This window comes from Halichoerus grypus, chromosome 5 (genome assembly GCF_964656455.1).
Source record: "Halichoerus grypus chromosome 5, mHalGry1.hap1.1, whole genome shotgun sequence".
Taxonomy (NCBI): Eukaryota; Metazoa; Chordata; class Mammalia; order Carnivora; family Phocidae; genus Halichoerus; species Halichoerus grypus.
Window position 1 is genome coordinate 43,081,578 of NC_135716.1, and position 22,564 is coordinate 43,104,141.

At 39.9% G+C, this 22,564-nt stretch overlaps 1 protein-coding gene across 1 annotated transcript in view; it reads left to right on the plus strand.

The window, feature by feature from the left end:
• The first annotated feature begins 3,346 nt into the window (after positions 1–3,346).
• RUNX1T1 (RUNX1 partner transcriptional co-repressor 1) overlaps positions 3,347–22,564 on the plus strand; it is a 132,011-nt gene continuing 112,793 nt past the window's right edge. The window contains 2 exon segments of the mRNA XM_036081518.2: positions 3,347–3,677; positions 3,679–3,703. Of these exon segments, the coding sequence (XP_035937411.1) occupies positions 3,582–3,677; positions 3,679–3,703 (121 nt within the window). The 5' untranslated portion in view covers positions 3,347–3,581.

Consider the following 22,564-nt stretch of genomic DNA (forward strand, 5'->3'; position numbering starts at 1 on the left):
TTTAAAAATGTCATATTTGACCCCAGAATAATGAACAAATGTTAAATCTACCAGAACAGCTTTGTGAACCTGGTATTATCCATCAGTGGGAACATTTTATCCAGAATAAGTTATTATTTCCCAAAGAGACACCTTCCAACTTCACTTTTTTACAGCCATTAATATAAGAGTTCCTAAATAATGTTTAAAGAACAGTGAACATTTTATTAAAGCAAACATTAGTTCAGTTTAATGGAGGTAATTGTAAGTGATAAGACAGAGCAGGTTATCTCTGTGTTGTTTAAACAGAAGGAGCTACTTTGCACCATTTCCAGTAGCCATCTGTAGAAGAGAAGGGTTTGCACCTGTCTGTCCACACTAATTATAGATTAGGGCCAAAGAAATGAAATTCGAGGAGGTTTTCAGCTAATGAAATCCATACTGATTTTATTGTAAATGTGTTTTATGTAAAGAGGGTGATGGTTGAGTTATGAGTGAATAAATCGCTATGTAGCTGTTAGGCACTTGGTTTTGAAGCACGATTCTACTGCATTAACCTTTGATATTAAAAAAAAAAAAGACAAACAACTTAGACATGGATGCTAGCCTTTGTTTGGCATCCATAGCTACAATTTAGTGAGCAGCAGTGAGGTTCAGTGTGCAATTGAAAAGTGTGCTGTAAAGCAGCTTAAATGTTAAGAATATTCTAATATTTTGAAATGCAGATGAAGTAGAAGGTAGGCACATAAAACATTAGAAAATTAGAAAGCTTTTTTCTTTTTTCTGCATTTCAGTTTCACATCCATGAGAAATTAAAGCAAAACGAGTAAGGAATGCATGCTGCAATAAAAGGTCACATGAATGTCTACCACATCTGTTTATAGTAATTATGAACATAATTAACATAAGAATTACAAATGAAATAATGACAAGCTGAGCAATGAGATATTATGCCATAATGGTCATATGTTGGAATTCTCACATTATAGCACACTAGAATTCACATATTCAAAGAAAGAAAGAAAATGCTAGATTTTTATCTGAATTAATGCTTCAAAACTTATCTGCCTGGGGCAGATGGACTTCTTGCTTTTATAGGAAGGTAACCTATTATTAAGAAAAGAACTAGTTGAAATTAAGATTTCTAGTCTCCAGCTTGGACTTTAAGACAGCTGTGATTATAGAAACCACTTTCTGTTGTACACTTATTCTGTGATTATACTTCTTGATTATTGCGCTTTTTTTTTTTTTTTTTAAATTGAAAGCTTTGCAGCAAAGTGTTTGCTTTGGAAGAGAGTCATGGATTCTTCCCATTTGAGAATTGGTTGATCTTTTCTAGAACTGTGAGCCAAAAGTCAATGAACAAACAAGGTAGTAATAGAAATACTATGCATTTACAAAATAAGAACATTGACAGATTAGCTTTTGCACAGTTTTCTTCATGCCCTTAGTGTTTGGATGCTTTTAAAAGAAAAATGTAAGCCTTTTCTGGGTTTGAAAGTAGTAGTGCATTGTTTTGTTTTTTTAAATAGCATTTTTTTTTCCCCCAAAGAGCATGTAATGGAAAAATCAGTAAGCATTTGTAAGTTGTATTTTTTACTTCCTAGAGTTGTGTTGGATTTACAGGCATTTGCATGTAGTCTGTGTCCAAATTGATTGAACTGAAATGTAATAAAGAGGAAGGTATGTGTGATTGCATCTGGTTATTCTGAATGCAGTTTTCTATAACAGCTAGAGAAAAGGTGAAAGGTGAGTTTTTATGAGAACTAAAATGATACTCCAGAAATCCATTATTAAATTTAAAACGTTAGAATGGCCGATTTTCACCCATTTAAAGTTGACTTGATTTTGTAATGTGCCCTGCCGAATGGCTTACTTCCTACCCTTGCACCCCTCTCTTACTATTGATCCTGGTCACTTTTTGAAGATTTATGGAGAAATATTACCTTGTTCTCGTCTCAGTGATACCACGAGGTTTTCCACATTATTGGATTACTGGAGGATTGTGGCAGACCCCTTTTTATCTGACATTCATTGCATGACAAGATTTTTCACACATGCCCTTCCCCCACCTAGGTCCAGCTTATTTTCACTCTGCCTTACCTATCAAATTTTTCTGAATTCTCTTCTTGGCGTGGGAGCATGGGGTGTTGGGGCTGGGGGTGGGGAGTCCACTACCCATACAACTGTTTCTTGGTTAAGTGTTTTGGAGGGGGGTGCTTGATTAAACAATGCCTCTCATCAAATTTGTCTCTAAGAGACTCTCTTCCTTTTCTTTTTCTCTACTAACTAGCTTTATGCTTCCCTCCCCTCTACCATTTTGTCCCTTACCAAGACCCATGCGTCAACTATGTTATAACCCGAAGTTTCACTGCGGCTGGGGCTACAGTGTATGTCATGAGTTATGCAGTTTATTGGCTACTTCGTTCTGAACTTGCTTTTCATTCTGCAGTGAGAGCTTCTTAACCAAACTTCAGTGCCTTGAAATACAACACAACCAAATACTCCCCCTCCCCCCAATAAAATAACCTTCTTTGCTGCATTATCTGCACTCCATTAAGGATCTGATCAGATGTTCAGATTGTCTGATGGGCGCATTTAAAAGTGAAAAGGGCCTCCCATGGGACTACTCAGGTGTATCTCCCTCCTGACCCTGATGGGGTGGAGGATGAACTCTGATCTGACCGGGGAGCATTAGCTCTTGCTTGTTTTCTGATTGATTCTCGGGCTCTGGGTGGGTGAGGAGCTGTGAAGCAGCTCAGGCCGAGATTGATTGCCTCAATTTCAAATTCCCACCTCCAAAATAGACTCTCGGATGTACACATAGGGAACCCCTTCCCCCAACACAACTTCTGGAGGTGGAGCAGGTGTCTAAGAGTCACTTGTAGCTACCAATCACAAGTGGTCCTTCTTATCACAGTGATGCTGGCAGCACAAGTCTTCTGCTGGGACACTTTCAAGCCCAGGGAAAGATATTTTCTATCTGTTGATGTGGGTTGGGGAGGGGTGGAATTTCAGAGTATTGGGGCCAGAAAAGAGAGGAACAAGAACTAACACTCGTGGTTGGTCTGGAAGACTGCGCAACAGCTGTGAGGGCTCAAATGGGTTTGTTTTGCAAATTGTGGCAATTCGGCTGGAGGTGAGATGGTGAATGTCTCATTGTTATGCTCTGCCAAAAAGGGAGCTCTTGATCCCTTCTGACCTTGACGGCACCTCCAAAATGTTCAGTCTGGCCCTGGAACGGGGAACTGCGGTTGGCTAGTCTGGATTCCTCCCCTTTTCTTGGAGGAGGGGCAGTTTGGGGTATGTAAGCAACCCTCGGCCAGCTTTGGGGTCCCTCGCGCCCACTTGCTGCCCCCATCCTGGGGCCTGAGCCCCCACCTCCTCCATCCCTTTCGGTTTCTTCCCTGCAGCCTGTGCCTCTTCCCTCTCCCTCTCTCCCTCTCTCCCTCTCCCACTTTTCCTCCCTCTCGCGCTCCGTCTCACACGCACCCTCTGTTTATTTTCCTGCCTCCATCTGGGCCCTGCTGATATTGTAATCACCCTGATGCACGTTGGCTTCTCTCCTCTCCCTCCTGCGCTCACACACTCACTCACACACAATGTGCCATCCTGACAAGCCTTTTACTTCTGATAAGCTCCGATGTGTGTTTAATGAATACAAAGCCGCGGTCTGGGTGCCGCCTCGGCTGCGGCCGCCTCTCCTGCGCTCCTTTGCCAGAAGGTAATCTCCGTGAACGGGGAGGGGAGGCGAGCGGGGAGGAAGGAGGGGTGGGGAGGGGGGGTGGGGGGAGTGGGGAAGCTGCTTTTCTCTTTCCCTCTCTCCCTTTCCAAATGATTCAGAAGTCGATAAGACCAGGAGAAGTGAAGATGTAACATGTTATCTGTCGCTCCTCTTAGCTGGTGGAGAGAATTTACATTTAAAGATTAGCAGAGGGAGAAAGAGAAATCTGCCTTTTGTTGTGCGGGGTGAGGAGGAGGCATCAGTCCTGGCCTGGACGCTATCTCCCATCACCTCTGCTATCCAGACAGGACTCACCGAGGTGAGATTACCGGAGGGCCTTATCTTTAATTGGGTTTAGTTTTGCCAGTCTGAATAGGTTTAAAGAGACTCGATAAAGGGGGAACAATAGATTATTTATTGACTGAACGCTGAAGCCTTTAGATGAAGAGGGGAGAGAAAAAGCTGCTTAACAACTTGATTAGTTTATTTTAATTTTTATTTTAAGGTGAGCCTGTCTCTCTCCTGGTGCAGGGAAGGGCCATTGAACTTATGCGAAATTGACTGAAATGTCTTCTTTCCTCTTCAGCCCCCACCCCCTGCTCTTCTCAGCACCATCTCCCTTATTTTAACAGGAGTTTCATTTACCCCTTATGTTTCGGATTGATAAACTGAGCAGAAAGGGTAGTGGCTTTTGGAATTGATCATTCGTGTTGGGTTTTGTGTGACTTGTTTTGAATGGGTGTTGAACTGATGCTAACGGTGGTACTTGAATGAGTGAGAAAAGCAAATGAAGACTACTTTTAATATGCAGTTAATCAATTTGATAGTATGGTTTCAACATGGTTTAGAGAAGAAAAACATCATTCTGACGCCGTTGGATAGAGTTGTGTTTTGGATTTGAAACACGGAATTTTTTCCTTGGAGTGGGTTTAAAAAAAGAAGAGTAAAAAAAAATGTTTTATTGACTCATGAGTGTATTTCAAAAAATTACAGTGTCAACTTTGTAATGTTCTTAAAATGGATAAAAGTGAAAAAAAATTATTGTTTGCCTTGTACACATCATTAAGATAGGTGTTTTCATAGGTAAATATGATCCAGTAACTAAAAGCCTAATTAAAATTTGTTTAAAGCCTGGGTGGGGGGCATGTTTCCTTGTTGACAGCGGCAGATCGATTGGGTAAGACAATAGAGTCCCATTATTTCACTTCCATTGACTGAACATATTGACATTTCAGGTTTGCTGTTGCCTCAGTGAGCATGATGAAACACTGAAATTCACAGACCAACTGGTCAGAGTGGCACATATATTACTGTATGTCATTTCTGCCTTCAGGTTACCTTATCACCCTGGCAGAATGGGAACGGACAGCCCAGAATCCTTCAGAAGGGGTAGAGCTCTTTTGGCTAAGAAACTGACAGGTAGCATGTCTTAGGAGCATCTGTAATTTTACCCAGAATTGGATGTTACGGAGAAATATGTGGAGCACTTTTATTGAAAAGTCTGAGAAGCATCCTAGCTATTAATCTTGCACATGTTACATGTAAGAATACCCATTTTCAAGATTTATCTTTACCTCCTCCAGAGGTGTCTACAGGGAGTGGTTGGTCACATCATTTAGGTGTTTACCAGCTTGTGCTTGGGTTAGAACTGTTCTTCCCCAGTTCGGGGTAGTCAAATGTTAAAGCACCTGCTAAAGCTACATTTGATAAAAAGAATGTGTAAGGCCCCTTCCAAAATAGAGCCTGACTTTGACTTTTTTGTTTCTTGTTTTCTTTTGGTGGGTGGAAAACGAAAATGGGATGTATATATTTTATGCCCATAGACGTGCATAGACAGTAATATGTAAAAATAAACCTGTATATTCCAAGCAGAGGCAGAGAAAATAGTATTGTTCTTATCTTCTTAGTAGAATCGTCCCTTTTATACATTTAGCATAGTCTTTGCATAATACAAGTAAGTATTAGGCAGAATTGAGTCAAAGAAATTTGAGTCATACAAGAGTGAGTATGGGGAAAAAAAAAACCAGAAGGGACTTAACATATTTTTTAAAAAGTTTAATGAAAATATAAAACTATTATGAATATGCTTTATACACAGCAATTGTTGCCATCAAGTAGGCAACTGATGCCCTTTGCAGTGTTTAGAACAAAACTAGTCCTTTATACCATTTTCATGAAAATGTTAGGTTTCTATTTGATCAGCAGGTGCTGTTGAGATGAAAGCCATGTGTAAATTTTCAGAAGGCCAAAAGTGTCAATTCAGAAAAGGAAAGTGATAAGAGAAAATGCAATCAGTTTTCCTGTTTTCAATTTGTGCAGGATTTGAAGAGCTGTTTTGTTAAACTGCTACATCTGCTCCAATATGAATATTGAACTACTTCCACTAAAAATAACAGCCTATAATTTGGAAGCTACTGCAGTCTTTTGTTAGTGTGAGTGGGTTATTTAAAAACAAAAAAACAAAAAAAAATAAAAAAATAAAAAAAAGACAATTTTCTATTCTGACAATCTCTTGCTTAATGTGCATTTTCATTTGTTGGCACTTTTATCCTCAGCAGATAAATGGTATTATGCAATTAGGACCTCATCTTGTTTGACTACGGAAGAGGTTTCCATAGGTGACAATCCTGGTAATATAAAAAGGGTTCACACAAAGCAAAATTTATTTTTAAATAATTTGTTTAAATGTACTTATTTAAAACGAGATAGCTATTCCTTGCATTCTCTAATACTACAGTTTTTAACTTACTGCTGACTATTATAACAAAGTTAACACTATTCTGTTGCATACTGAGCGTTCTGTGATTTATTTCACCTTTAATATACCTGCAAATGTAAGTTTAAACTAATCAGGGATATTTTACCTAACAGGGCTTTCAGAATAATTTTTTTTCATGCTTAAATAAAATGATTAAATTATGCTTGAGTGCCTGCATACAAAAGCCTTAGCTTCTATGGTACTGCTAATCAAATAAGTTTTATGGACAGGGAAAGCACCACATTAGAGAAAAATTGGATGCATTTTACTAGTGACGTTTCTAGGAAAGACAAGTTCTTTGTAAATCATCTAGTATTAATGAAGAAGAAAACTCTAACACATCTTAAATAATCGTAATAAAAATAATACTTCATCCTTTTAATAAGGAAATGAATGGCATTGCTACCCATGTAAAACTGGGCGTAGAGAATTAAGGTAGAAAGAAGACTGATGAAATTTGGATTGGGTTCAATATTGATTCTATCCACAATTGCTGTTGGGTTGACTTGTGGCTGTAGTAATTTGTCCAGGTTGAGACGTGATCATCGCTTAGGATCAATTGGAGGCTATGTAGCTTTGTGGCTTCACACTTGAATGGCCAGACGCACTCTGCACAGCTAAACTCAGAGTATCTCCAGGATGGATTAAGGGGAAGACAGACATTGGGACACAGGAGGAGGATGGATATTAACACATGCAATGTGTCTTCTGCACCACCAACTGAAAAGAAGTGGTAGTTTGAAGAACAGTAGTGAGTGTGTGTACCTGTGATCCCATGTATGTGACCAGCCAACGAATAATGCTTTTAAACAACGTAATTTCCAGTTTGAAGCCTAATTGTGGCATATTGTGCTGGCTTATCTTTCAGAGACACAGCACCAAGTACTCTGCCATTCTCGAGAAATGGTGCCGAATCACAGATCGGTGTAAGGAAAGTTTATTTCACAGAGACAGCCCCATCATTTTGGGATGTGATCTTCTAATGAGTTGTTTTGTGCTGAAGCTGCGTTCAGTGTTGAAGCCTCAGTACTTTATAAGGCGGCAGCGGCTGGGGCGGTGGGTGGCGGGGGGAGCCTCTTGCGACTCTTTTCAAAATGTTCCTGCTTTAAAGGGTGATGTCCAGGCTCTGATAGGAGAACCACTGATGCAGTAATGCCCCATGGTTGAGGTTTAAGGCACGAGACCCTCCTGTTTGAAGAAGGTTCAAGCCATCAATGCCGCTGAGAACCACTAACCTTTTCACGGGACTGTAAGAGACCTACTTTTAAACGCCCCCTACTTTGATAGTTCTAATTGAGATTACCTCACAATGCAATCCATGAGGGAATCAAGCAGGCGTTTGTTTTAGAGATTTCATATTGGTCAGGATCTCTAAAGCAAATCACTGTTTGGGTGACTAGGGCCTTGAGAATATAGATCTTGTTGAATGAGCACACAAATGGAAAAATTTCCCATTTGTCCCACAATCTCAGCACCTCTAAGTGCCTTAGGGAATGTGATTGACTAGATTCATTAATCTTTTAACAGCTGGGTCATAGACCACTTCTGAGTGTGCTCTGGGCTTTCAAGGGCTGCCACCTAGTTGTTGGTCTTGGGAGAGAGAAGAGGAACTGACACATATTGGAGACCTACTATGAGCCTGGAGTTCACCCTCCCCTACGTTGTCATTGCTGATTTTTAAGTAAATTATAAAGCAGCGTTTCACTTCATTTCCCAGACTGCATGTAGTTGCTCTCCTGGCTTGGCCTTTTGCCTCACTATGGAAAACTGAGATTTCCTTGTGTTCCCAACTCAATTACCTACTTTGTTCCTGAGTTCAAATAATTAGAGGCTTGTTTTCTGAATACCTGGCTTAATATTCTCCTTAGCAGCCATGATCCGTGCATCCATTGTTTTCTTCTTGCTCTCGCCCCAGCCTAGGAATCACAGCTGACAGCCATCCTTGGACACACCCAAGAGTATGCCAGTCTATATCCCTCAATACCTCCTAATCCAGGCTTTTCCATTACTAAATTCTATTCCCTCATCAGAATACCACCTTCCTGCCCTACATTGAAGCCATGAGGAATCAGGCTATTCCCTTTATTGATCTCATTTGGCACTCTCAAATTGTCTTCTGTCCAGTGTCCCTCAACTCGGTCATGCTGTTATTTTGATCTCTGCATCTCCCAATTCAGCCAAGTCCAACTTCCTGGTCATTTCTTGGGAGGAGAGGGTTTCCGCACCATTTGGAGCTTGGAGGTGTAGTTATGTAATGTAAAACATTCCCCAGAGTAATGGGAAACTGGGGTTCCCTTTCCTGTTCAGCCACTATTTTGCTACATGGCCCGGGATGCATGCCACCCTTCTGGTGAATTCTTCACAAGTCAAATGAAGGGCAGATTCAGTGATCCTTAGGTTTCTCAACTCTCATATGTATGAGTCTTTGTGTGATGCTAGGAGTAGGCTTTCAAGAACGTCCCATGGTTAGGTGAATGAAAAAAAAAAATCCTTAATTTTTAATTCTGAGCTTGGGGGGGTGGGGGAGCTCCTAGTCTCCATATGACTGGAAAATAGAACCAGTATAGGACATCATTATCTCCTTACTCTTCTCCATTATAAAGAAGTGGCATTGAGAACAGGGAGCCATTTTTTCCACAGCCATCCTGGATCTTCGATGACTGTCTGAAATTTTAATTATTACTATACCTTTTTAAAAGGTGAATAGAGAAGGCATGAGCGTGTTTATGCGGAGAGAAGGAACTAAAAATTTCAGGTTTTGCTCAAGGAAAATAGCCTTTATGCTTTCATCTCATGGTTGCTGGACAACGTGAACTTGTGCTTGGGGGCAGGGGTGAGGGACTGGAAGCTAAAGCATGGTGGCGATTGGTTGTGCTTCCTAGGCATTCGCCCTACCCCATTCTCTCAAGGTTTGGACTTAAGTCACTTGGAAATTTAGAAAATGGCCTCTTTAAGCCATTTTTTGGAGAGAACTTGGTAAGTAACAGCTTATTTAAATGAATAAGGGCACGTTATCAATTGGTGAGGAATCAGTTCTTAAGAAAGACTGAAATTGTCCTATTGCACTGTCTGAAGAAGTAGTCTGCTATTGATTTTAAAAGCCCAATTATTACCAGTAACACTTTGATTTCATACTTTAGTTTGTACACAATTTAGACATTATTTGGAAGTTTAATCCTAATTTGTGAAATTGTTAATAATGACATGGAGCTGGACTTCTTTAGAACTTAGAGGCTGTGACATTCTTATATTTCTGATTTGACCAAGGAGAGCACCTTGTCATCATCCAGGATGGTAGTAGAAACTTCTGCTGTTTACTAGGACTATCTGCAATTGGCAGGACTTGGAAGTAGTGTTATTTTCATCCGTCATTACAAATGGAAGCCACAGGAATTACTGTTGCTTCATAGGTTGTAGAAGATTTGTGCATTGGCATTCAAGGTTCGTGAGAGGCCAAATTGAAGTGGTTCTTGTTTGTTTTTTGCCACCAAGGAGAGTGTCTTCAAAGTATGTATGCAGTGAGCTCTTAGTTGGTACCTAACTTGACTGGATTGAATATTGCATCAGAGAAATTAGAGAGAAGATCCCCTGAGATGGAATGGCGGTTTGCCTAAAGTTCAAGAGCTAGGTAGGCACTAATAACATGAGAGGAAGCCAAGCCAGAGCAGGGATGAGCTAGAGGCAGTGGGCAGAGCCCTCGGGGAGAAAACTAGCTGTCTGATGCTGTTATAAAGAGTGTTTGGGAAGTCTCTTCCACTAGACTTTTGGGGAGTGCCCCTGGTGATACTCAAGGAGGAAATCCAAGAGATATTAGGAGAGTAGATAGGGAATGGTAGCTGCAGATGCTGGTGTGGAGTTGGGGGGGCAGGGAACCAGCACAGCAGCATTGCAGAGAGCATTTCAAATGCACATCCCGTGGCAAAGAGAATATCAGTAGTTGGAAAGTCATCCCCCAGTGGATGTCGCAAGCATGGTGCAAGTTGTGCTCTAAAGACAACGTCTTAGAAAGTGGGTTGGCCTCCATGGTTAAAACTAGATGCACTGTCTTCCTTTCCCTAACCTCAGGATCTAGGAAGATGTGAGCTGTAAGACAGGTCATGAAAGACTGCTAGTTTATTTTCTGAATCTATGCATATGTTATGTACACAGTGATGAGCAAACACAGCTGGGAAGAACAGCAGATGATATTGGGACTGGAACTGTGGTGTTTATCAGACTGACATAGTAATCCTTCTTCCCCGTGAAAGTGTTCTTTTTAAGTGACTGTTAGGATTCTGTAACTTTTATCATGTGTCAGACAAGTATTCTTTCCCACCTAACCCCTTTGCCTACCTGTCACACATTTTCATTCTCCTCTCGAGCTAGATTTATTTAGAGATGAGATCCACATTTGACCTCTGATGGGAAACTAACGTGGACAATGAATTCACATCCTTTTGTTTAAATAAGGGTAGGTAGGTCTGTTCAGGTTTAAATGGAAAGTAAATGTGACCGGTCTCCACTGAGTTGTCCAAGGCAAGCTTTGAGTTGGCTAGAGGGAGCGGGTATAAAATATCATAGAAAAATAAAAATGAAGAGCAGTAAAATGAACAATCCATTAAACCCAATTTTCCTATTTTTAAAGAAAAGCGTATGCTCTTTGGGTAGAACTAGTAATGACCCTTTTTCGAGTATCTGAAAGAAAAATTTTTACTCTTGGCTGTCCATCAGAAGTAAATTAATAAATTAATAAATATTTAATGAATGCCTACTATGTGTAAAGCAGTGTATTAAGACGGAGACATGGACTAGGTAGTAGGTTTGCATATACACATACTGTATACGTATAGTGGGTATACATCTAATTCAGTGTGTACTTAATTCCCACTGAATGATAAACTCACTCAGGACAAATAAAATTGCTACATAAGCTGGTGAGGTGAGGCTTAATGGCTTAACCAATTAAATGGTATAGTAAATGAGATTTTTAGAGGGGGGAGTGAGTTGGAATTTCAGCTTGTCTTAAGACAGGATTTATCAAAGTAAAGTTATTGTAATGGGCTTGTGGGCAGTTATAAAGTAGAAATGTGGAGTGCAGAAAGCCAGATGTGGAAGAGGCTTTTGGAGGACTATTGGGGTAGGGTGATTGGGGTTGGAGAGAGAGTAAATTGAAGAATGTGGCTGTATCAAAAAGGACCCATGGGTGATTATTGGCAAATAAGCAGAAAGATGCTCAGTGTCTTGGATATGAAGCATTTTGATTTAAGCTTTATCTTCTGAGGCAGCCAGAAGTTTTTAAAACTCTGTCCTATGGGACCCCTCAGGGTGGGACTGGGCATGAGGGGTGCCTGGCCTGGGTTCACACCCGTTCATTGGTCTTAGCACTGGGAAACCAGAATAGTTCTGCTTTTATGACAAATTGCTTTATATATTAGATTTTCTAGTTGGGCTTCTTTTGGAGAAAGGATACCATGGTGAAATAGATCTCAATAAAACCAAGGTAAAAACGAAAAAAGTTGTGCTAGACAAGGGGAAACCATGGACCCGATTACAGTCATGTTTCTCAAGAGTTGGTTTGATTGTGATCAGTCACATGGGTCGGAATGGGGGGATGACTGGAGGCCAAGGCCAAGCAGGAAGCTTGTGGCAGCAGCTTAGGTTTTAGATACTGCAGCGGGATGACCAGGATTGGGTTTGTGGGAGGGAAAGGGAGAGGCAGATGTAAAAGGTGTTGCAAAGGAATAATAATTAGAACTTGGATATACGGGTGAGTTCAGGGAAGCAGAGTTGACAACTTGGAGTGTGTGTCCAATGCACTTGGCTTGCCAGAATTTTTTAATTTATTTTTTAAAAGATTTATTTATTTATTTGAGAGAGAGAGCACGTGAGCTCACATGAGGGCGGGGAGCAGAGAGAGAATCTCAAGCAGACTCCCCAGTGAGCGCGGAGCCCGATGTCAGGCTCCATCCCACTACCCTGAGACCCAAGAAGAAATCAAGAGTTGGAAGCTTAACCAACTGAGCCACCCAGGTGCCCCTAGCTTGCTAGAATTTAGAATCACTTTGGATGTTTAAGGAGCAGCTTCCCTACTCCTCATAGACCCAGAGTCCCATGTGACTCAGAAGCACAGCCTCCAGAAAGAAGCCTCAGAGCCCATTTGTATATCCCTGCCCCAGGGATTCCTGTGGTCTAGCTACCTTTGGAAAATGGTGATAGGGCTGTCAAGTGGTAGGTGTTCCTTAAAGAGTAGTTGTTGCATGGAGGACTTTTATTGATCTCTCTGGGACGTGGCTCCCTTATATGATTTAGCTTCTTGCATGAATTTTAACCTGTTCTGAGATTCCTCCCTTTTCTGTAGGTACCTCTGGGCCACGGTGGGGGAATAGAAAGTGGTCAGGTGGGCTGAGTCTGACCCTTAACTTTCTACCAGAGCAGCCTAACTATTTTGCATTTTTCAGACACTGAACTTCTATTTACGGGATAATTTATGAAACTTCTTTCAATCCTAACATCATATAGAGGAGAGAAGGCAGGGAACAGAGAGTGAGGAGTCAGGAGGAGCTAATGAAAGAGCTGAGGTGTGCTTATAAACCAGTGTGTCCCAGACTTTGTGGGGAGGGGGTGTGAGAGTTATTTCAAGGGGCCTTTGAACCCACAGTCATTCATGAGGTACCCCAAATGTTGTCTGTAGACCAGATACTTTCATTGCAATGACATTTTTCAAATATACTTTAAAAGAACAAAAATGAAAATAAAAGCACAAAAATGTTGAGTTATTAGAAACTTGTTTTGATTTATTTTACAATCGGCCCATAGTAAACAAAATACTATCTATATAAGGGACCATGATTTTTTAAAAATAGAGGCCTCCTATTAGAAAAGTAAAGGAATCCCTTTTATATGTTAAAGGACAGTATTAAATCTTAAGGAGTAAGTTGCTTGCTAATCATCTCCCCTATTTAAGGGATTTTAGTTATTGAAAAAACAACAACAAAAATCTACCAGTTTTGGGACTTTTAGGTCTCCTTCATCTAGATAATATTATTTCAGGGTATTTCACCTTGTTTTGTCCAGTATCATTTAATTTGAGAACACCCTGATGGTTCTTTTTCACTTGATTGATTGATTTGATTGGGGAGGGGCAGAAGGACAGGGTGAGAATCTTTTTTTTTTTTAAGTTTTAATTTATTTATTTAGAGAGAGGGAGAGTGCATGCGCGTGCACAAATTGGGGTGGGTAGAGGGAGAGAGGAAGAGGGAGGAGCAGACTCCCTGACCAGCAGGGAGCCCGATGCCTGCTTGATCTCAGGACTCTGAGATCATGACCTGAGCTGCAATCAGGAGTCAGAGGCTTAACCGTGAGCCACCCAGGTGTCCCCTCCCCCCCTTTTTTTCTTTTTTACTTTTTGAAATTTAACCAAATTTGGAGTTTGTGGTTTTGTTATAAAATCTGTCAGAATGGAACGTTTTAAGACTGTTTTTCTCTGTTGTCAGTTGTGCTTGATAAGAATTAATCATAGGCAGTCAAAAAAGGACCTCAGCATAAAAATCATTTTATAGTGTTTAAAAGAAAGAGACCAATTTATATGTGTTGATATGGAATCATTCCTGAGATATATGGTGAAATGGGAGAGGCAGGGAGCAGAACAATTTGTACAGTATGCTACATTTGTCCAGAAAAATATGCATACATTTCTACTTGTGAAGATATGTACAAGCATCTGACCGTAGCAGTTACTTTGGGGAAGAAAGTGGAGGCCGGGTCTTGGTGGTTGGAAGGAGACTTGTTGTATGTCCCCTTGGTCCTCTGAGCCTTTTGTAAATCTTGTACCTGTTTCACTCACTGTAAAGTTAGAGACTCCTGTATCAGGCTGGGACTGACTGGTTCTGGGACTCTGCCCTTTGGGGACAAAGTGATGCTTCTCTTTTCCCTGCCAAAGACAGTGTGGAGTGTAGAGGGGAAGGGGCCTAACTCCCAAGTACTGTACCACTTGTTTAATCTGCTTCTACTCCCCCTGTTCATCTGGAAATAATTCTCATCTGGATAATCATGGCATGACCTCATAAGGCAGTCCTGAGAATTCCATGAGGTGATATGTATGGAGTATAACCATTAATAAAGTCTTTCTTATTCTTAGACTCGGACTTGACCACTCTGGAACTGCCTACCACTCTTCTAGAAACCCCCTGTAGGACCTTCTTTTCTCTCTGGATGTTCCTGCTCTGTCACCTTCATTCAGCAAATACTTAATGGAGAGTCTGGCCCTGTTTGATGTTCCCTTTCATTGTGTTCTCTTATCATAGAATGTACAATTTATTGCTGCTATAGTTTGCCTTGTAAGTTTCAGCAACCACAAAACAAAAACAAAACAAAATGAACCCCAGGTGCACCATCAGCTCCAGGCAAACTGTGAAGGGGTCAGATCACTTGCATATTCATATATGCACATCTCTCCCTGTTTTATTTTACTTCTTTACCCTGAAGTTCACAAATGTGCTTTTTGTAAAGATGAGCTCCCTTGAAATTGTAAGGAAAATATTGTGTGTATAGACATACTTATGAGCTGGAACTGTCTCTTTGATCAGGGGCCCAACAGGGCTAAAAACCGTGTTAGTGGCTCCCAGCTTCTCCTTTCCCAGATGCCCCCAGGTTATCCGTTAGTTGCCAGGGGCTGTCTTCTGTCCTTTGGTGGCCCAGGTCTGTTTTCTGGTCTGATCCCTGTCATTGTATGAGACCCCAACCTCTCTGCTGCTTGATGAACTGGCCTTCGATCCAGGGGGAAAGTACTGGGGAGTATGACAGATCAGTTGCCCCCATGATGCTGGGACTCTGAATGTGGAAGTGAGTGAAAAGTCATTTTCTCCTTCCAGCTCACATTTCCATTTGAGGAGATCATTTCAGAAGAGCAGACTTCAGTTTCTCAATGCAGGTGGTAGAGCAGTTTCGGACAGATATGCATGGGGAGGAGGCATATTGGAGGTCTTCTTGGAGTGAGGTTCACATATTGTCTCAATTAAACTTCACCTGGAAGGGAACTCTTTTTGTAAATCACTTGGAGAGGCTTCGTCGCTTGCCAGAGGTCACTCTGCTTGAGTGCTGGGGCAAAGTCCCGACCTAGGTTCTCTGACTCCCAGGCTTCTCTGTTCTAGAACTCAGTACCGCTCTCCTGAAGTCTTCAAATCCTACCACCTAGGAATTTCCCCCATGAACAGGGCCAACCACACAGACTGCAGGTGGGAATTATACTAAAGTTAAAATGGAGAATTATCAAGACTTGTTACTACACTTAGAAAAGTTACTGTTTAGAGTATAAAAAATACCACAGTTGTTTTTTTTAAAGATTATTTATTAGAGAGAATGAGAGAGAGAGAGAGAGCGAGCACATGAGAGGGGGGAGGGCCAGAGGGAGAAGCGATGCGGGACTCGATCCCGGGACTCCAGGATCATGACCTGAGCCGAAGGCAGTCGCTTAACCAACTGAGCCACCCAGGCGCCCCAAAAAATACCACAGTTTTTTAAGTTTCTGAGGCAGGGTGGGGGGCGTGGTAGGCAGAAAAGAGGGGGAAGAAGGAGAGAGAGAGAGAGATGTTAGCTGATGAGGAGTGGCAGCAACCAGACCATGTCTGCCGCAGGACAATTGTAGACCTCCTTTCTGCGATGTGTGACCATCTACCATGAACGCAGACACTTTTCTAAGTTTCATTTTTCTTTCACGTGAAAGTTGCCAGCATGGAATAGATGCCTTTATTTGGAGAAATCACTCTTTGGAAATAATTGATTCTCTCTTCTCTTATCCCCCAGAGATGATCTTCCACAGATGAAATTAGAGGAGTTAAAAAAAAAATTAAATCACAAAACATTAGTTTGTGGTATTTTTTCCTTTTTACTGCAAAATGTTTTAGGACCTGTGGTTTAGTTCCACATATTTTGTAACTGTTGACTGATCATAAATATTTTTATCACTATTCATACAGTAGTGACTTTCAAAAAGGAAAAATTATTGTACTAGGTCATTTTTGAGTAGTGATCTAATGCTTTTATTTTAATGCTTTAAACCATAATATTAAAATAGGCATTACCAGCTTTCTACTATCAAATGATAGGTTCTGAGCCCATGGGATAAAACAGTGCTTGCACTAGGGGCCCTAAGATAGGCACTTTATAAGTATTCTCTCTTATCTTCATATCATCCTGGTAAGTTAGGTATTACTATTCTACTTTAGATTTACATCTGGAGTTTAGAGAGGTTGAGTGACTTGTCCAAGGTTAAATAGTTGATAAGTAAGTATAAAAGCTGAGATTCCAGCCCGCCAGAACATGCATGCAGTGGGCTCCTAAGTGGTTAGTATGTGTAGGCCACAGTCATTTTAGGATATTTTGTTTTATTGGAAATTAAATTATATCAGTAACAGAGGAGGTATTTAAGAGCTTCCTACTATTTAAAATTCCCTGGTTGGTTAACTCATGGGTCATCTTGCATTGCCGATTTGACCCTAAAAACAAATCATAGATTGGTCACCTGCCTTCTGATTAATTTATTCCATAAAGTAGTATTTTAAGGATTCTAAAATAATGCTTTATCACTGTTAGAGAAAAGGGCTTGAAGAAAGACTAGATAGTATTTGATTATCATTTATTCAGTATCGGCTGAGTGCATACCTTCTGTGAGCCAGGCACTGTGCTAGGCGCTGGGTATGAAGACCGTTGAATAAACATGGTCCCCTTCCCTCGTGGCCCTTGTAGTAGAATGAGTAAAGTGCATCAGGGTAGGTCTGAAGGCATAACGAGAGAGACTAAGGTGAGATCATTTTCTTACAACAGGAAACTCAGTTGCTAAACACAGTTAGGAGATGAGGCTATGTGTAAAAACCACTGCAGTGCGTTTACTCCTGTAGGTTGTGTGGACTTAGGCTGCAGTTCTTAATCATGGTGTCCCTCACAACCCAGGATGCCCTGGGTGATTCCCATATAGGCCTAGGTATGTACAGTACTGGTGGGAAGGGGCTTGGGTGAACAATGTCTGGCAGGGAAAGGCTGCCCAGCCTGATTTGGATCTAAATGCCATCAATTTAAAGAAGAGAAAGTGATCATGGACCCAGGAGTGGTCAGGGAACGGTCTATGAAGACCACAGTGATTGAGTCGGGCTTTATAGCATTTCAGTAGGTGGATTTCATTTGTTTTATTCTTTTTCTTTGGGCTACTACTATGTGCCAGATACAGTTTTAAGTATGGGGGATAGAGTCATGAGCAAAACAGACAAGACCACCGCTCTCTTAGAGCTCACAGTTTAGGGATGGGGGAGGGAGACAGACAATAAAGATGTTAATAAGGTTATTCCACATGGTGTTAAATACAATGATGACAGTTGAACATCAGTGTTAGAATGTTGAGGATGCTGGTGGTGTTGGTGAGACTTTGTTTTGGGTGGCTGGAAAATCATCTCTGAGAAGGTTATACTTGAATGAAACCTGAGTCTGAGAAGGAGCTGGGCATGCAACAGTCAGTCTCAGGAAGAGGCCTGAGGTTGATGGACAAAGCCATAAAGATGAGATGATGCATTCTATGGGGGGGGGGGGGTGGGTGTTATCCAGCAAAGAGCTCCATCCTGGAAGGGCATGGTTGGAACAGAGGCTGAAAATGTAGGTTAGTGCCAAATTATGGAGGGTCTTGAATACCTGAATGGCACAAGACTGAGGACTGTGTGTTTCTGTGGGTGTATCAGGGGATGAGTAGTTAGGAGAGAGGAGGAGAATCTGGATGAGTTTGTCATGGAAGCTTAAGGAAGCTTGTGTAACTGGGATATTGAAGTTGAGTTTATGTGACCTATGATGAGGGACACCTAAATAACATAACATCCCAGTCACTTCCTTTTGGAAATTGAGTGTCGTCGTAAAGTGTGGCATACATGGTGCTTGGTTCACTACTTCGGATCAGGGGGATGCAGGAGGATTGTCCTACAGATGAGATCATGGAGGCTTTGACAAAGGTAAGCTCCAATCTAGTGTCAGGGACTGTACTTATTAAGATAATATTTTCTAAGTCAGATATGATGTAACAGGTTCCTTTTGTGATGGTTCCCCTCGGTATACAAAACTAATTGTATTTTTATTAATGTAATGGAGCAGTCTTTATTGCTATAAAATGTTTTTATGAAAGGAAAGAGAAAAGTTAAGGTCTGATTCGATCCAGGTTGATAAAGAAGTGTGTTTAAAAAGGTTCATTTGTGGAATAACTATATGCATATTATTGACCAAAGGAAAAATTACCCCAAATGTTGACCTGATTCTCTAGAGAAATGTGTTTAGGCAGCAGAGGGATTCCTGGCGGGGACTGAGAAACTCCGTAATGGGGGACTGCACTTGGTCTCTTTTGAGGTTGATTCTGATGTGTGTAGTCTTTACATCCTATTAAATTTTTGAAAGATAAACTGATACAAGAATGATTTGCCAAGGCTAGCAACTCTTCCTTTTAAAACCTTGGCTCTGTGTACACATTGAAGGGATGGGGGAGTAAGATAAAAGCATTATAAATATGAGGTTAACTGAATTCAAATAGAAGGTTCTCTCAAGTTATTGCATTCCTTAGAAAATAAATACATTGCGCATATGGTTAAGATTGATCAAAAAAGTATTCTGTATGCCAGTGATTACATTCCCATCTGTGATTAAGGTTTTCTGCCTGCATCTGGTTTTCACATTATATTTCTGTAACAAGAATCCTTTATATAGCAGAGTTCACTTTCTGTATTTTCTATTAGCGGCAGCTTGAACTACTGCACGGATCGCAGATTTACACATGTGGTTTTCATTACTTCATACCATTGAGAAAAAGTAATATTTGTTTGGGAATGTATGTTTTCCACAATTTCCATGGTAATACAACATGTTGAGCCTTTTTAATAACACTCTTGTAGAACTACAAATTGTTTGAGGCATTCTACCCTTGGTGGAGTTTAGCTTTTAAACTTTTCTCGGTGTATGTTCCCCTCATCATGGTGTTTAACAAATTGGAGAGCTGAGGATCTGAACAAAGCAATTATTAAAGAGAGAGACATTTTACTGTCATTTGTGGGGGGATACAGACTTTAGTGTGGGTTATGTATCACCGCTATCTGGGTATATATTTTATAGTGTTCAGTACCATTACTTATTATTATTTCATTTTGGAATGTGTTGGATGTATAAAACACAAACTTAATACTCCAAAGTCATTATTTAAAAAAAATTAAATATTAGCTTCTGTTTTTTTTTGAGGGGGGGGTCACTCTATTGATTGTGATACAGTGTTTCATATGTAAACTAGTTAAGTGGGGAAAATCCTCATGGGTAACTTTAGGTTCCTATTGTATATTATTTGAATGTGTATTTCTATGCCATGTTAACATTTAAGAATTTATAAACATGCACATTTAAAATATTTTGTAACACTACCTTCCTGCCAACTTTTCTCCATGCACTTCAGCATGCTCTGATTATAAAATAGACACAAATTAAAAAGTGAAACAATATATTCTGCATGGGGGAGGGGGGATCATTTATAATTGAGAAATTTATCTTTCAAAGGAAGTATATCCAAATTGTAATTTTATGTGTCTCAAAACTGAGATCTTCTACACCTTTTTTATTAATAAATCTAGACATTAGGCACTATTTAGCAGCCATGAAAAGGAAGAAACAGACTCTAGGGGATTTGTATGTGCTTTGCCTCTTTCATTTGTTCAGTGGAGATACTAACTATGGCCCACCCTGGCATGATCCACTTTTATCGGTTTCTCTGATGTCTTTTGTTGGTGGTTGCTGAAGCACAAAATATTACAAAATATCATTGCATCGAAAAAAATTTCTATTTTCTCCTTTTCTGCATAATATTTGTTTATTCTCTATTTATAAAATGTTTTTACCTTAGTATAGAAACACTGGAAATAGGATTGTGTAGAAAATTACCCCTATTTCCATCTTCCAGAAATAATCATTTGACATCTAGATGTATTTACTTCCAGTCTCCCTCCCTTGCACCCCACCTCACCTCTGGTATTTGACTGTTTACATACGTGTACACATATCCATGTATTTTGGTCATTTTCTTACTGAAATTTTTGCTTTATCATTTATTAGGTTACCTGGTAAACTAAATGTTTGCCAAGTTTCAGCTGATTGTCTTTAGTAATCTTTGCTGAGTCTCAAGGCAATCTCAACTAAGAAATGTCTAGTACTGTATTTTTCCTAAATGTTTATTTAATTTTTACCATAAGAAATAAGGAACAACTGATTGCACGATACAGAATCATAATGTGGCCTATAAAGGACATTGATTTTTTATTTATTTTTTAAGTAAAATTTGCTTGTTTATATACATCAGAGTATATTCACCAATTTTAATTTCTAGGGAGTACTTTGGCTCCTTAAAAAAATAATAGCAACAGGGCGCCTGGGTGGCTCAGTTGGTTAAGCGACTGCCTTCGGCTCAGGTCATGATCCTGGAGTCCCGGGATCGAGTCCCGCATCGGGCTCCCTGCTCAGCAGGGAGTCTGCTTCTCCCTCTGACCCTCCTCCCTCTCATGCTCTCTGTCTCTCATTCTCTCTCTTGCAAATAAATAAAAAATCTTAAAAAAAAAAAAAAAAAAAAAAAAAAAAAAAAAAAAAAATAATAGCAACAGCTTTAGTAATACTTTTTGAGACTGCTTTTATAAATCTTTATTCCTTTACATTTACTGAGTTCCTCCCTTATGTGCATATGATTGTGCTTGAGTTATAGTTCATAAATTGTAAGAATTAAATAGTGATACCTTTTTCTACACATAGTCGTGGTAGTAATAGTGAGTGAGTAATAGGCACTCAATAAATATTTGAGAATGGATGAATGAATGAATTCTAAAGCTGCCAAATCTAGCAGGAAAAATGAGAACATTTGGATTTCTTTAGAGAAAAAGAGAAAGTAGAAGAAGTTTGTTGATTTGGTAAGATGATTCACCAGTAATTGTTGTTACTAGTATTTTAAAACTAGTTGACTCCATAGATTATTTGTGACTATTAGTAGTTGTTTTAGACTCTTTTAGCTAATAATGGCAATGTTTAAATTTCAGAATGGTGAAGCACTATGGATACTACTTTGTTTTGAAATAGAATTTATTTTGCATGTAAAATTCCATACAATAAAATAAGCACGTAATGTTTCAAAGCATTTTCTAAAGAAAACGTAATAGCTGACAGATTATTTAATTTTTTTTTGAACAAGGTAAAAGCTAACGCATTCTTTTAAGGTGTTGATGTACATATGTTTTAAACCAATTTAAAGGAAAAGGAGTTGTCAGGTTCAGAATGTGTCTAGCTTTGAGTCAGATGACTGGAGAATTAAGAGTCCTTTAGAGCATGTCCTTATAGGAACTGAGAACATGGGGATTGTCTCGGATTCTTCGAAAATTTAGAAGAGTTTGTGTCTGTTTCTTAATACAAACAAAACAAAACTGGTCTAGTATTATCGTGTAAGTGGACGGGTGTGATACTTCAGACTGGTTGTGATATATGCATTTTTTTTCCCTTTGTTGTTGTCAATAGAAAAGATTGATCTCTGGGCTGGTGAACATAATATCTGTCCCAGTCAGAAAAGGAGAGAGGAAATTAGCAGAGCGATTGGTGGAGAATGATATCTGTCAAAAGAAACACTTGGAGAGCACTGAGTTTAGTAATAGGTGACTGCCGGAAAAAAGGGAACTTTGAATATTGTCAAGGTAAGGAACAGACAAATATTTTGATTTTGCCATTTACTTAAAAAAAAAAATTATTGTTTTCCCAATAAATTATAATTGTGAGATTTTTTCTTTTTATTTCTTCTAGTGCCTGTTAATAAAGAATTTGTATTCTGTATTTTTAAAAAAATGTCTTTGAAGTCTTTGGGTGTGGGATTGGGTGGGGATCTATCAGCCTGGCTGTGGGAGCCCTTATTTGATAGCTTTGGGTCTGAAGATCTCAAATGATCAAGTACCAAATTTCTTTCCCACCCTCTTCTTGTTGCAGTGCTTCTTGCCATGTTTCATAATACATCTGTTATAAGCTGAGCAATACTTGGAGTTAAAGAGTAAAAGCTATGCCATGATTTCTGTGTTTATTGTAACTTGAGATGGTGT